Genomic DNA, 14,337 nt, shown 5'->3' on the forward strand with positions numbered 1-14,337 from the left:
GTTTTGCATGTTCAGGAAGGAGAAATATTTTGCACGATGGAGCTTTTGAACAGTGTGGATAAGTACTGCAGTTCAAAGTGGTATTATCCCATACAGTAACATCCAAACTACATGAGGCTGATGAAAGTGTGCTTTTATTGAAAGGTGAGGTAGGATGAGAAGCAACCTCCTTCTCATCCAAGTTCCCACATTCCTCAGGTGACAAAGGCATTAGGGCTCAGGAGACAAACCCTGCTTGCTCCTTGTGCAATGGAGAGACTTATTTTATCTTAGGCATGCAAGATAGGCTGTATACTTCAGTTTAGAGGATGAAGGGGAAATGAACCAAAGGAATTGCTGCATGGGATTGTAATTATCACAATGGCTAGTTAAGTTCACAATAAAACATGTTTTATACTGGAAAGAGAACAAGGGTTCCCCATCCCTTCTCCCATAGTTTCCCACAATGTATAATCTGTACATGCCTACTCAGAAGTAGATTCACTGAATTCAATGGAATTTGCTTCTATGTAAGTCGGTACACCAAATACTTGCATGCATTTCTTCTAGAAAACATTGGCTAGCAATGTTGAGTGCTTAACTTGTCGTAATCAAATAAATGGGTTGTGCATTTTTACAATTCACTGAGCCTGTTCCCTGCTGAAGCGTCCTTCCTGCCACGTGGCACTAGCAGCAGGTAAGCTGCATGCCCAGAGCTGAAGAGCTGGGGAGGTTACAGGACTGCATTGCTACACCACCACTGTGAGCAACGCAACTGCACAAATGAAGCTGTTGTGCACTGCAACTGATGAACATAAAACAGAATGCATCACTTTCTAATGTGTTATTAACAGTAAACAAATCTATGAGTAAGAAGTTGATTATCAGGCTTATTATTTTTTTCATCTGGTCTGTTTGTGATCCTTAAACATCATTATCCTTGATGGGCATGGTATATCATAATGATTTAGGAGTACTTTAAATCAGTTTTCTCACTGAGTCTTAAGTTCTGGAAACAGTTACTTTCCAGACCACAGAGGGAAATTATATTTGTGATTCAGTTTGGTATTTCAAAGGTCACATGGCAAACTTTCAATATATAATTACCTATAGTTTGCTTACAATGGGGTTGTGCTTACATTTGTTTGGTACTGTTTATAATGATGGCCTGTAACTTTATATATATATCTCCCAATCCTACCCATGTCTATTCACATGTAAGCACCAGAGAGTTCAATGGGGCTTAAAGGTAAGTGGTATAGGAATGCGTCCTTATTCATGTTCCACGGAACAGTCTATTATCTGTTTTATATTTTATGGTATTTTCTAGATGTTGAAAATATATATCTCCAGCTCACATTGTTTTGTTTTTCTTCTGCAGTAAATGAAGGTGGTATTAAACAGGCATCCAATTTGTGTCCAGATCCTGGAGAACCTGAGAACGGAAAACGGATAGGCTCAGATTTTAGGTAACATTTGCAGTTCAGGGGGTGGGGGAAGACAACTACCTCTGTGTGGCCTAAATTAATGTTATATAGACACACAACTATAAATCTATGTATCTGTCTATCACTGATACCCAACATGCATAGCCACAGACTCTTACAGAATTAATTAAACAGTTCTAATCTATATACGTTTTATTGGTATTGAATTTCATTTAGATGTTTAAGTAGATGGGAACATACTTTAATACCTTTCCTATTTTACATGTCATCCATCATTAAAAGATGGACTCCAGTATTAAAAGGTGGACGTTCCAGTATTCAAGGCTAGACAATTTAAATCTCCCATTAGAGCACAATTATTAGCTTGATCAAATGGCAGGTACAGTTGTAAATTGCTTTAGGGTGCCTCATGGGAAGCAATTCAGTAATGAAATAATTCTAATACTACTAATACTAGTACTAATAATAGAAAGAATTGTTGGGGAGGGACTTCAAGGGACACTATAAATTACTGGGGGGGTGCAGCCTTTGGAACATGAATTTACCACCCATGCTTTAAGTCACTGGCAAGGGAAACCAAAATGAGGGTGTGTGATTTCCTATTTCATCTCAGTATTTACAGTAACCATTCATCATATGTAATGTTTTGGTGTCCCCTAGTCCTATCTAAGACTTTAGGGGGTAGTTGCTGAAATCTAAGCCATGTTGGAGCTCTCAATTAGATTGGTCATATCAATTAAAGATTTTTTTGAAGCCATAGTTAAATGATATGCCAAGATACCATTATAATATTGGACACAGATACAAGGTATGCTGGATATAGGCTTTCCTAAGTGCGTTTTTGTGTGTCTGTGGACAATCCAGCCTGGCAGATGACAACCTAATACAAAGCAATTCACATGGAAGCCATATGAATGTAGCATCTGCTCTAGCTTTTGGCACCAAGCAGTTTGATGACCCAGACTAAATTGCCTTTGTTCTGTTTAGCACAGTTTGGAAGTCTGAAGAGATAGGAGTAGATGGTGCACAGTTGCCCGAGCACCAGCTTCTGCTCTTGAAAAACAGCAACGTAACCTTTGTGTGACCCCATTAGAATAGCTCTGTTACCAAGGTCCAAAGTTAAATGGCCCAATTTCTGACCCATGATCAGGTTTAATACAGTTTTGTGTACTTGGGAGTCTTCTTCTTCTTCTTTGGCGATCACTCGCAGCCAAGTAAGATTGTCTTCCATAAACACGGTTTTAACAATGAGTCTGTAAGTGACTGTGGAGGCCAATTCTGGATCTACACGTCCTTCCACAGTGGGGACATTGATTTCCGGGCGGGAGTTGTTCATGGTGTGGATTTGCCAAGCGTGCCTTCCTCTTAGCACATTTCTCCCTTGTGTCCTGAGTTTGAGTGTCTTCAAAGCCCATGACACCTTTGGTAAAGGCTGTTCTCCAACTGGAGCGCTCGCAGGCCAGTGTTTCCCAGTTGTCAGTGTTTATTCTACATTTTTAAAAGATTTGCCTTGAGACAGCCTTTAAACCCTTTTTGTTGACCACCAGCGTTATGCTTTCCATTTTTAAGTTCGGAATAGAGTGGTTGCTTTGGAAGACACTGTATGACTTACATCTGGCTCAACATGCATGATTGCACTGCAAGGCTGCAAGCATGCAGTTAACTTGGAAGTGAGCACCTTTAACCTCACTGGAGCTGGTTTCTTAATAGACATGCATAGGATTGCACTGTGAAATTTGTTTTATTTTTTAATAGCAATAATTTGATTACTGGTCAACCAGTATTAGGAAATAAGATCATCACCTAGCACAAAGAATTAAATTGCTTTATAAAACAAGATTCTAAATGTCAGGTTCCCATAGCTGGGGAAAACAGCTTTATTATGGACTGTCATCATTTGTAGAGGTGACCCTAGCAAAGTGACCTGCAACTTTTGAGAAGAGTGGGTGCAGGAAGTAGGGAAATACGATTAATAATAAGAAAATAAAATAATTTCAAACTGTTTCAGTCTTATATTCTGACCAATTGACGCTAAAAGTTATAGAAACTATGTGCAAAGCTGATTTCTACAGGTGTGCATGTGTGGGTATGTGGCACAGAGGCAGAAAGGCCTGAATGTTCATCATTTTCCAAGCAACCATCACTAGCCAAACTAGCAAAGAATGCACAACAAACAGTAACAAGGTGTTGCATTACTTCAACATGCCTTCTCCAAGGACAAACTTTTCCTCTGATATGAAGCTAGGCCTGTCAGTCACAAAATAACTCTTCTTCTCACTTCTCCTTATTTTGACATTTTCCTTACATGACAAACTTTGGAAGAAACATTTCAATTTTTGCAGACACACTAGGTGAAGTGTTTCATTTTTTTTTAATGTGCACACCTGCGAAACAGCAAGTGACCAACTTGGCTTAGAATTCGAGAATTATCTGAACCCACAGCACACCCTTCTCTGCAACAGTTTAGCAGCCGAATGGCAGTTCTCTGATTAATGTATTTTATTTCTTTCCTGAAATTTATGTAAAAAAAACCCAACCTCATAGCAGTTTACAAAAAGTTAAAATGAAGAAAAAAATTACAGCCATACTTTAAAACATGTAAAAGTTAAAATACTAAAACAGATTAACCTTACTTCATCTTTCATGTTTCTAGCAACTTTTTGACCCTTTTAACTGAAAGCCAAATTCACTTTTATGACGCTCACTTCCAAATTTGTACTACTGTATTATTTCGAAGTTTAAGCTACAATTTTAAGGTCCTCAAAATGAAGTGTGCATAAACACCGAGTTCTTGAAAATCTGGAAATCACCCAGAGGAAACATACTAATAAATAAATAAATCTGTGAATATAGTAAACATAAGAAGATGTTTCTGAAGGACTTTTAAATAATTGAAAAATACAAACACATATATTGGTAACATAAACATAATAATTTATTTATAGGTTAAAACTACCCTACAGTGCTTTAGATTTGGAATATATACATATGTGTATGCTATTTCATATATATAGGAAGTTTCTGCAGAAACATAAGGATTTCATTACTCACTGGAGCTTCTTTCATTTTATTTGCATTTCTATTCCACAGTTAGTTGCCCCAAGTCTCTGCAGCTAGTTATCATATACATTTAAATATTATACATACATACTGGAGTGGAAAGGCTTCATGTGTTTAACTGCATTTCCATAATGATTTTAGACTTGCCTGTGAAACAGTAAGGCAAGCAGGTATATTTCAGTAGGTGTACTGCTGACCTTGAGTATCACTTCAAATCTCAGTGCAACCAGTCTTATGCATAGCTGCTGGGTAGATCAGTGATTTAAACAGAGTTTGGCTAAGACAGCATTTGAAGTGATACCTAAAGCCTGCGCTTCATCTACTGAAATCAAGGTGACTGTCATGATTTAAGCACCCAGAAAAAGGGAGGGGGAAATTTAATTGATATCCCTATCTCCCACACCTTCAACTTGAAGTGCAAAAAAGGTCACGTTCATTTCCATGGGACTTCCTTTTGCATTGGAAATTGCAGGCACTAGGACCCTGATATGGATCGGAATCCAAGCAGTGAGATATTGCAGGCATGGCCAAACTTGGCCCTCCAGCTGTTTTTGGGACTACAACTCCCATCATCCCTAGCTAACAGGACCAGTGCTCAGGGATGATGGGAACTGTAGTCCCAAAACAGCTGGAGGGCCAAGTTTGGCCATAACTGGTTAAGCATCTCCTGGACCCCACCTGAGGGTAGAACTGTGCAAGGGATGTGGGTGGCGCTGTGGTCTAATCCACTGAGCCTCTTGGGGTTGCTGATCGGAAGGTTGGAGGTTCGAATCCGCAGATGGGGTGAGCTTCCGTTGCTCTGTCCCAGCTCCTGCCAATCTAGCAGTTTGAAAGCACGCCAGTGCAAGTAGATAAATAGGCACTGCTGTGGCGGGAAGGTAAACGGCGTTTCCGTGCACTCTGGTTTCCGTCACGGTGTCCCGTTGCACCAGAAGCAGTTTAGTCATACAGGCCAAATGACCTGGAAAGCTGTCTGTGGACAAACACTGGCTCCCTCGGCCTGAAAGATGAGCGCCACAACCCCATTATTGCCTTTGACTGGACTTAACCGTCCAGGGGTCCTTTACCTTTTAGAACTGTGCAGTAAAAATCAAGTGCAGTTGACCCTTGCATGAAACCAAATACTTCATCCCAAGTACCCTTAATTGGAAATAATACCGACAGAATAAATTAGAATTTACTTGTGAGTAGCCATGCATGATATAGGACTGTAAGATGTGCCCAGATATTCATGAGATTCATAAAAAATTATAGATGCTTCCTTAAAATAAAAAAAAGCAAACTTGAAAGCTGTAGAGCCCTATGGGTGGGTGATTCTTATGCCCAATAAATTAGTCAATTTTCTGCTCTGGATAGGGTTGCACTTACTCTGAAGGAGCAGGTACACAGCTTTGGAGTGCAGCTGCAGGAAAGTCCGGGAGGCCTGCTGCTGGCTAATTAGGGATTTAAGAATGGGGATGTACATCCAAATGCAAATCCAATTTAGGCTTGCAGTTCCTAAAGCAAGAATATTTGGCAAACACTGTGGGATTTTGAAAGTATCTGAGAAAATGGAATAGAAAATCAATGGAAATAAGGCAGAATTATGTGTATAACTTAGAAAACTATGGTGAATATTAATTGTGTGTCCCCCTTTTTATTGACATGCTCAATTTTAGCCTGGATGCGACAGTGCAGTTTTCTTGCGATGAAGATTATGTACTACAAGGGGCAAAAAGCATCACTTGTCAAAGAATAGCAGAGGTTTTTGCTGCATGGAGTGATCACAGACCAGTATGCAAAGGTAAAAAATATGATTAATTTGTACTACTAGCCAGTTTCCTTTAAAAAAAAGAAAAAAAGAACTTCTAATAACAATCACCTGAAAATATTGTAGAAATGCAAACTAGTGATTTCTGTTGTTTCCTTCTCATTGCTTTATGTTTACTTGTTAACACATTTGGTTCACTGCACTTCCTTCTATCTGTCACGCCACAATGTGATAACAGGTTTACTTTACAAGAAACATTACTTTAAAAGAATGTAAGGCCTTTATATGCTTCTTTAGGTCATCCCTTTTGCTGCTTCCCCTCTAGATTAAAGAAAGAGAGAAAGCACTGTCCCCAAATCCTAACATGCCAAAGGCAAGCCTTGAACTACTTTCCCTTTATAGCTAGAGCCATGCCACACATTATTATTACTGAGGCTCTGAGGCTCTGTAGATCAGGACAGTAAAATGATGAGTGCTGTGAAGCTCCAGCAGTATTTGGCTTATATGTTCAGTTTGGTTTACTAAGTCTCAAGTTGTGGAAGTGCTGATTGAAAGCATTTTGTAGACCCGGGAACTCATTTGGAATCGCTGATTGGTTTAGTGCCACAAAGAATGAAACTAATTGCCTTACCGGGAGCCAGTGTTTCTCCCTTGCTTCTTCCCAGTTCCCCTGAACTGAGGAGCTTCATTTGTCCACTGATCATTCATCGCTAAGGACATGTCACCATTGAAAGAGGTTGGACTAGACACTATTCTTTGTCACTTTCGTTGTATATCCTTCACTTTTTGCATTAAACTTTCTTACAATTGACGAGGATAATAAATTCTTTGGTAACATGGATTTTTGTTGTTTAATGTTTCTATTTATTTCTAATAATGTGAACCTTTCTTCCCACACCACTCTCAGAGCCAGTTTTCAGCATGCTTTCCTAGCTTCATCCCCACTACAGTGGTACCTCGGGTTACAAACACTTCAGGTTACAGACTCCGCTAACCCGGAACAAGTACTTTGGGTTAAGAACTTTACCTCAGGATGAGAACAGAAATTGCATGCCAGTGACGCGGTGGCAGTGGGAGGCCCCATTAGCTAAAGTGGTACCTCAGGTTAAGAATGATTTCAGGTTAAGAACGGACCTCCTGAACGAATTAAGTTCGTAACCAGAGGTACCACTGTACTTTAGCCAAGCGTTGGCAGTTCTTTGAAAGCCATAACCATTTCAATACGCTTTAAGGGTGGATCTACACGCATGGTTTATAACGTTAAGAATGTGTTGTTAAAATGTGACACCAGAGGGCGTCACCCACAATAGGGAAACTGCATGTTAAATGTGATAGAGCGATAGATAGATAGATAATTCTAATAACGTTTAAAAGATCAGTGTAGATCCAGCCTAACTGTCTTGTTCATTATTATTCTAAGCAATGTTGGCAAGAGGTGTGTTTTTTTAATTAAAGATGATAAAAGGTCTGGAAACCTAGCCTTATTAGGAAAGGTTGAGAGAACTGGGTCTGTTTAGCCTGGAAAAGAGGAGACTGGGAGAGGATATGATAGCTATCTTCAGATATCTAAAGGCCTGTCACATGGAGGATGGAGCGATCTTGTTTTCTCCTGCTTCAGAGGTTAGGAACCAAACCAGTGGCTTCAAAGCAGATTCCCACTAAACATCAGGAAGAACTTTTATGACCGTAAGAGCTGTTCTATAGTGGAGCAGACTTTCACGAGAGGTGGTAAACCCTCCTCCACTGTAAGTTTTAAAGCAGAGGTTGAATGTCCATCTCTCATGCATGATCTAGTTGAGATTCCTGCATTTCAAGGGGTTGGACTGGATGACCTTTGGGGTCGCGTCTAACTCTACAATTCTCTGATTCTAAGATTCTCTTTCTCCATTTTAACTGCTGTCCTGTTAATGAGTCTTTTTACAAAATCGGATCTCCTCAAACACATAGTTGAGCTGCAGTTTTAGTGAACTCAATTGTGCACAGCAGTTGCTCACCGATAAGTGTTTCCAAGCAGTGGATATACTGTCTGAAGAATAGCACAGATGTTAAAGGGAAAAGCAGAGGCACTACTTTAGGACTCCTACATGCCAGCTATTAAATCAGTTGCCTGCTATGCAGTAGCATCCAGTGTGGGTGGGGGGCACAGCTGTGGTGCCGTCCTCCTGACTCCAGCATCACTATAGCTTACCTGGACAGAACTATGACAGGGCAGGGCAGGGGCAAGTTGGTTATCTGTTCACTCTTTGCATATCCCTATGGAGATCAAACAGACAGAAAAAAGGATTTGGGGGGTGCAGTTTATTATTTCAGTTCCTATGCATGTTTATTTTGAAGCAGGTTGTTCAGGTAAAGGAGAGCAAGCCTAGCCAAACACTGTTGGGGCCGCTTGAGAATTGACACTCATAGGGTTGAGCTGCGTGTGGCACACATATAAAATTTTGTATGTGAAAACTCCTACATGCATAGGCCAGAATCTCATGGTTAGTCATATGGGCTGCAGATTTATGAGGCAGATTTGGGGGCTTCCTGTGGGACACTGGCAGCCTGCCTCAGAGCTGAGTTGGGCCTCCCGTTGCTAGCAACCAGAATTGATCGAGTCTATCTGAGATACTGACACAGGCTAAATGCCTTTGAGGATCTTACTAAGCTCTGTTAGTTATAGCAACCAAGGACAAGGGGGCTGGGCACAAAAGTGCCAAGATAAGCTTAGGGCTTATAATCTTCAAACGGAGAACTACTTAGCTCTTAGCCCACGTGACCTTAGAAATTGGATTTCTGATTAGAATGCCAACCAAGACAGAGCATCCATCATTGTCGCCCATTACTCTATTTGGCACCCCCTTCCCAAATTAAGACCAATCACTCAAGGTCCCATTACCTTGAGACCTCCCCACAAACACGCAGGGCCTTTGTAGAACAAAGATTCCAAGGTTAATGTTGTAAATTTCTTTTTATGTTGTAAACTGCTACAGGTTACATTGTATGATTTTATAAGAAAGTTTCCTTGTATTCTCTGTCATCCATTATAACGGCCTTTGGCTATGTACAATAAAATTGACTCTCTCCCCCTATCTCTGCAGCCCATGTTTGGGTGGGTAGGTTGGGGGGAGAGACCTTTGCAGCAGCATCTGAATTAGACTTTTGTCTTATTGGAGAAACGCTTCTTTGAAGTCAGTTCAGGGAAATGTTAAATATGGTTTTCTCCAGCTTGGATTTTTCCTTCTTTCTTAATCCTCTAAGCGCCAAGCAGCTGTATTAATACTGTTACTTTCAGGAGTGTGAGATTAAAGGATTTGTTAAGGGGTATGTGTATGTGTGTGTTTTGGTTCACACTGCTGTGTGAGCAGCAGGCAAGCCAACTGATTATTTGTGGCCTGGTAGTTTTTGGAGTTATTTTCAGTACTGAATCATTTGTTCAAAGATACAGTCTGAACATGAGGAAACATTAATATATGGTAAATGTTTTATACCAGCTATCAACCCCCCCAAAATCTCTTCTTGTATTGAATTCAACCTTCTAACATCTTTTATTTAATCTTTTCTTTCTTTAGTTTCTTCTTCCTCTAATCTCTATGTTCCTTCTCATCAGAATACTTTGGCCCCAGTTTTATATTTTATCATATTACAGTTTATTTTACTAATCCTTTCCCAATTTTATCTGACTTGCCCTTTTGAACAGAACCCTATTCCTATTGAACTGTGTCCTTCCTTTCTCTCTCAATTACAACATTCATTTGTCTTTTCTCTTGTATTCTTTTCTTGATTGTTGCTACTTTCTGAACATAGTGCAGAAGGGTGGTCACTCAGAAGTAATCCTCATTGTGTTCACAGACCCTCCAAGTGTCCCTGTTTTCCAGGGACATCCCTGATTTAAAGAAGGCATGCCGGGTTCTGATTTGATCCTGGAATGTCCCACTTTTCCTTAAGATGTCCCTATTTTCTTTGGAGAAATGTTGGAGGGTATGGAGATACACTGGTGGAGGAATGGGAGTGCAGAGGGAGCAGACCGCCCCTGGCACCACTATTCCGGTAGGGTGCCATCGTGGTGGGCCCCCCGGACATGCGCCACCCCCCATGCGCTGGGTGCCATGCCCCCACGGGCGGCGCGCCATGCCCCAAGAATGTGCACCATGCTCCTGTGGGCGGCACGCCACACCCTCGCTGGTGTCATACCATGCCCCCAGGATGTGCTCAACGCCCCCAGGATGCATGACAAGCTCACACGGGCTGTATGCCATGCCCCCAGGGGGCACTGTGAAAATATCTGGCCCCTGAGCTGTCTGAAGGCAATTCTGTATAGGGAAGTTTGTTGTTGTTGTTGTTTACCACCCTATACCCGGGGGTCTCAGGGAGGTTCACAAAATAAAATCAGGATATAAAATGTTTTTCTGTATGTTGGAAGCAGGGCTGGATTTAGGTTTGATGAGGCCCTAAGCCACTGAAGGTAAGGAGGCCCTTTATATGTCCAGCTGTCCTTTGTCAACAACAAATTGTCACTTTTTTTTGTGTTGAATATATGCTATATGGTAATTTACGGACCTAATAGGTATCTAAGGCCATTTGGACATAACAAATAGGAGCCTACACAACACAAAACACTGTTGCATATGTAGATTTTATTTTATTCATTTTTTATCTTATATTTTGGAAATGTACAACCAGGTTTTTTCCCTTTAATTTTTTGGGGGGCCGCAAGAGAGTGGGGCCCTAAGCCAAAGCTAGTTTAGCTTATATGTAAATCTGGCATTGGTTGGAAGCTTCCCAAAATGTCTGGGGCAACCCAATAAGATGTGTGGTATATAAATAGTAAAATGATCATTATGGAATGGGATGCCCCTATTTTCATCAGAGAAATGTTGGAAGGTATGTGTTCAATGAGACTCATAGGAAAGGAGAAGCCGGTCTACTTCAAGTGGCTTACTCAAAATACTATCTAGATACAGCATCCCCAACCACATTGTCTTGGCCCTTAATGCAGAAGTCATTGTCTTGTAGGGCCAAGAACCTCTTTCTGATGGGTGCTGCTAGCATGTTGCACCCAACATAGGGGGAAGTGGTCAGTCTGAAGGAAAGCTTCTTCCCCCTAGGTATGACCAGAGCTGCTGTTGTTTTTCCCGGGCCCAACTTATCTGGGTATGTGTGTGGAAATTGCCACACCCTGGACTGGCTCCAAGGCTCTCATTTGAAAACAGTTCCCTTCTCTTGATACAGGACACATCTCACTCACCATTCCAGAGAGCTGTGGAATGCCTTGTCTCTGGAAGTCAGCTTGGCTGTTTAAACTGAGTGGGATCTTGGTGAAGAAAGCAAGTGCTTTCTCCCGGGGGTGCTGTCTTGCAGTCCCTGAGTAAACACTTAGTTTTCTTGAGAACCTCAGAACCCCGACCCCAATCTGGGGGCTGTAGGTTTTTTAAGAGAGGGAGAGCAGTTACCAGATAGTTGGCGATATGACTAGCAGTTGTGCAAGGAAGGGCATGAGCAGGCTTCCCATTGCAGGGCTTCTTCCTAGGCAAGCGTATAGAAAGTGATTGCAACTTTTATCAGTTTAAGTGTGTGCAGGACTGTACTCGTTTTTGGGGAAAAAAAGAACTTGAAAGAAACATACATCTGGGGAAGTTACATCTTCAAGACAGTGTGACTACCATTTTTATAAGAATTGGGCTTTCTAACTTGTATTTCTTTTTCGTCTCTTTTCTGTATCTTGTCTTTTTTATTATAGCATCCATACATTGCTTTATTCATGCAGCTAGATCAGGCATGTCCAACTGGTTGATCGTGATCTACTGGTCAATTGCGGGCTGTCCCTGGTTGATCCTGGTTGATCGCGTGATCCTGATTGATAGCCCCCACCCAAAACAGCTCAACAACCCCAAAACAAGTTCAACAACTTTTGCTCCCTCCAAAAAGCTGAACAACCATGTTGTTGTTTAGTCGTGTCCAACTCTTCGTGACCCCATGGACCAGAGCATGCCAGGCACTCCTGTCTTCCACCGCCTCCCGCAGTTTAGTCAAACTCATACTAGCTTCAAGAACACTGTCCAACCATCTCATCCTCTATCGTCCTCTTCTCCTTGTGCCCTCCATCTTTCCCAGCATCAGGGTCTTTTCCAGGGAATCATCTCTTCTCATGAGGTGGCCAAAGTATTGGAGTCTCATCTTCAGGATCTGTCCTTCCAGTGAGCACTCAGGGCTGATTTCCTTAAGAATGGATAGGTTTGATCTTCTTGCAGTCCATGGGACTCTCCAGAGTCTCCTCCAGCACCATAATTCAAAAGCATCAAGGTGATCAGCCTTCTTGATGGTCCAGCTCTCACTTCCATACATCACTACTGAGAAAACCATAGCTTTAACTATACGGATGTTTGTTGGCAAGGTGATGTCTCTGAACAACCATAGCTCCCCCCAAAAAGCTCAACAACTTTGGTCAATCCAATGGGTAGATCACTGCCAGTTTTTGTTTTTTTTGTTTTATAGTGGGAGTAGATCGCAGTCTCTTGGGAGTTGAACATGACTGAGCTAGATCTATCTATCTATTTTTTTTCTATCTTCCATATATACATAAATTATAACAAAGAAACAAGGGACATTATATTTTAATTTGTTTTTTTTGGTTGGAAGTACATATGAAATAACTATTAGATATTTTTTTTTTAAATGAAGACCAACCAATCACCTAAGAAATTCCAATCTGTTTATGTACATGTTATTCACTGAAGTACACACTCCAGTTTTTCTATTAAAATATTGCATTTTATATCAGGATTCATCTTGCTTAAAAATAATTTACTTTGTTAACAGCATGCAGGTTTATTACAAACATGCTGTGTTCCTGACATGATCAAATTCATTTAAAGCTGACTTTATTGTTCAGTAAAAATAGTTCTAATAAAATCTGATTGCTATATAATGCATTGCTCATAAATTACTTTTAAATGATATTAAAGCATTCTTTGAGCAATGACAGCAGATAATATTCTAAAGAAGATTTTCATTAAAAATAGAGAGGATTCCATTTAAGTGTTTGCTTTCAATTTAGCAAAGAAAGCTGTAGGAAGTCCTGATTTACTACTGCTTGCTATGTGCTGCTGGAGGGTTGTAGTTTGTGATCTATAAGATAAGCCTCAGATTTTCTGTTACTGCCACATAGCTTGAGAAACTCCCCAGCATAAACCACTTTTTTTTTATGATACTCACTTTTTCTTCTGTGCCCCTGCAAGAAACAACATTCTGTGGAGGTAGTGAGTTACTGTTTGCAGTTCTGTTAAATATTTGCCCCAGACCTTCCAAGTGTCCCTATTTTCCAGGGACATCTCTGATTTAGAGAAACTGTGCCAGTTTCTGATTTGATCTTGGAGTGTCCCATTTTTACTTAGGACGTCCCTATTTTCATTGGAGAAATGTGGGAGGGTATGGAGTTATCCAACCCCCAAGCTATCTGAAGGCAATTCTGTGTAGGGAAGGTTTTTTTAAAAAAATGTTTAATGTTTAATTATTATTTTTTATGTTGGAAGCTGCCCAGATTGACTGGGGCAACTCGGTAAGATGTGTGGGGTATACATAGTAAAAATATCATTATGGAATGGGATGTCCCTATTTTCATTGGAGAAATGTTACCCTCCTGGATTCATATGTAATGGCATGAGAGCATTCATCATAAACAGCTAGAAAATGTGTATGTAGAATAAGAGCAGATAATAATACAATGGTGAGGTTGCATATCTGTAATGCATTTATTTTGATGAAATACTTAAGTACTCAAAAAGGGATCAAAGGAATGCATGTGGGCGTAAAATGAAGAGCAGACTCCCCCATGCCTGCTTGATCCACTTCTGACTTTCACATATTTAATTTTAAGGTGTGAAGGCCATGTTCAGTCAAATGCAGTTAAAACTCCCCTAGTGATCCAGTATCCTGCATAATCAGGGTTCCTGGTCAAAGGAAGGATTCTTACCACATGCAACTTAACCAGGGATGGGAGAGAAATATGGCAGAAGTGAATTCCGATGCTGAGACATCCATTTGCACTGTGCAGATTGGATTATGTGTCTGCTTGAGAATCTGCGCCTTGCCTGATCTCCTAATTACCTTGCCGATCTTATA

At 40.7% G+C, this 14,337-nt stretch overlaps 1 protein-coding gene across 4 annotated transcripts in view; it reads left to right on the forward strand.

The window, feature by feature from the left end:
- The window catches only part of CSMD3 (CUB and Sushi multiple domains 3), a 568,382-nt gene that overhangs the window by 279,342 nt on the left and 274,703 nt on the right, over positions 1-14,337 (forward strand). For all 4 annotated transcript variants that reach the window (XR_014513736.1, XM_083450329.1, XM_083450330.1 and 1 more), the window contains 2 exons: positions 1,361-1,448; positions 6,146-6,270. Coding sequence is in view for 3 of the 4 variants with exons in the window: in XM_083450329.1 (XP_083306455.1) it covers positions 1,361-1,448; positions 6,146-6,270 (213 nt within the window). In the remaining variant the exon portion in view is untranslated. The remainder of the gene's footprint in view (positions 1-1,360; positions 1,449-6,145; positions 6,271-14,337) is intronic.

Source organism: Podarcis tiliguerta, assembly GCF_965153285.1.
Source record: "Podarcis tiliguerta genome assembly, chromosome: 7".
In the NCBI taxonomy this organism is placed as follows: domain Eukaryota; kingdom Metazoa; phylum Chordata; class Lepidosauria; order Squamata; family Lacertidae; genus Podarcis; species Podarcis tiliguerta.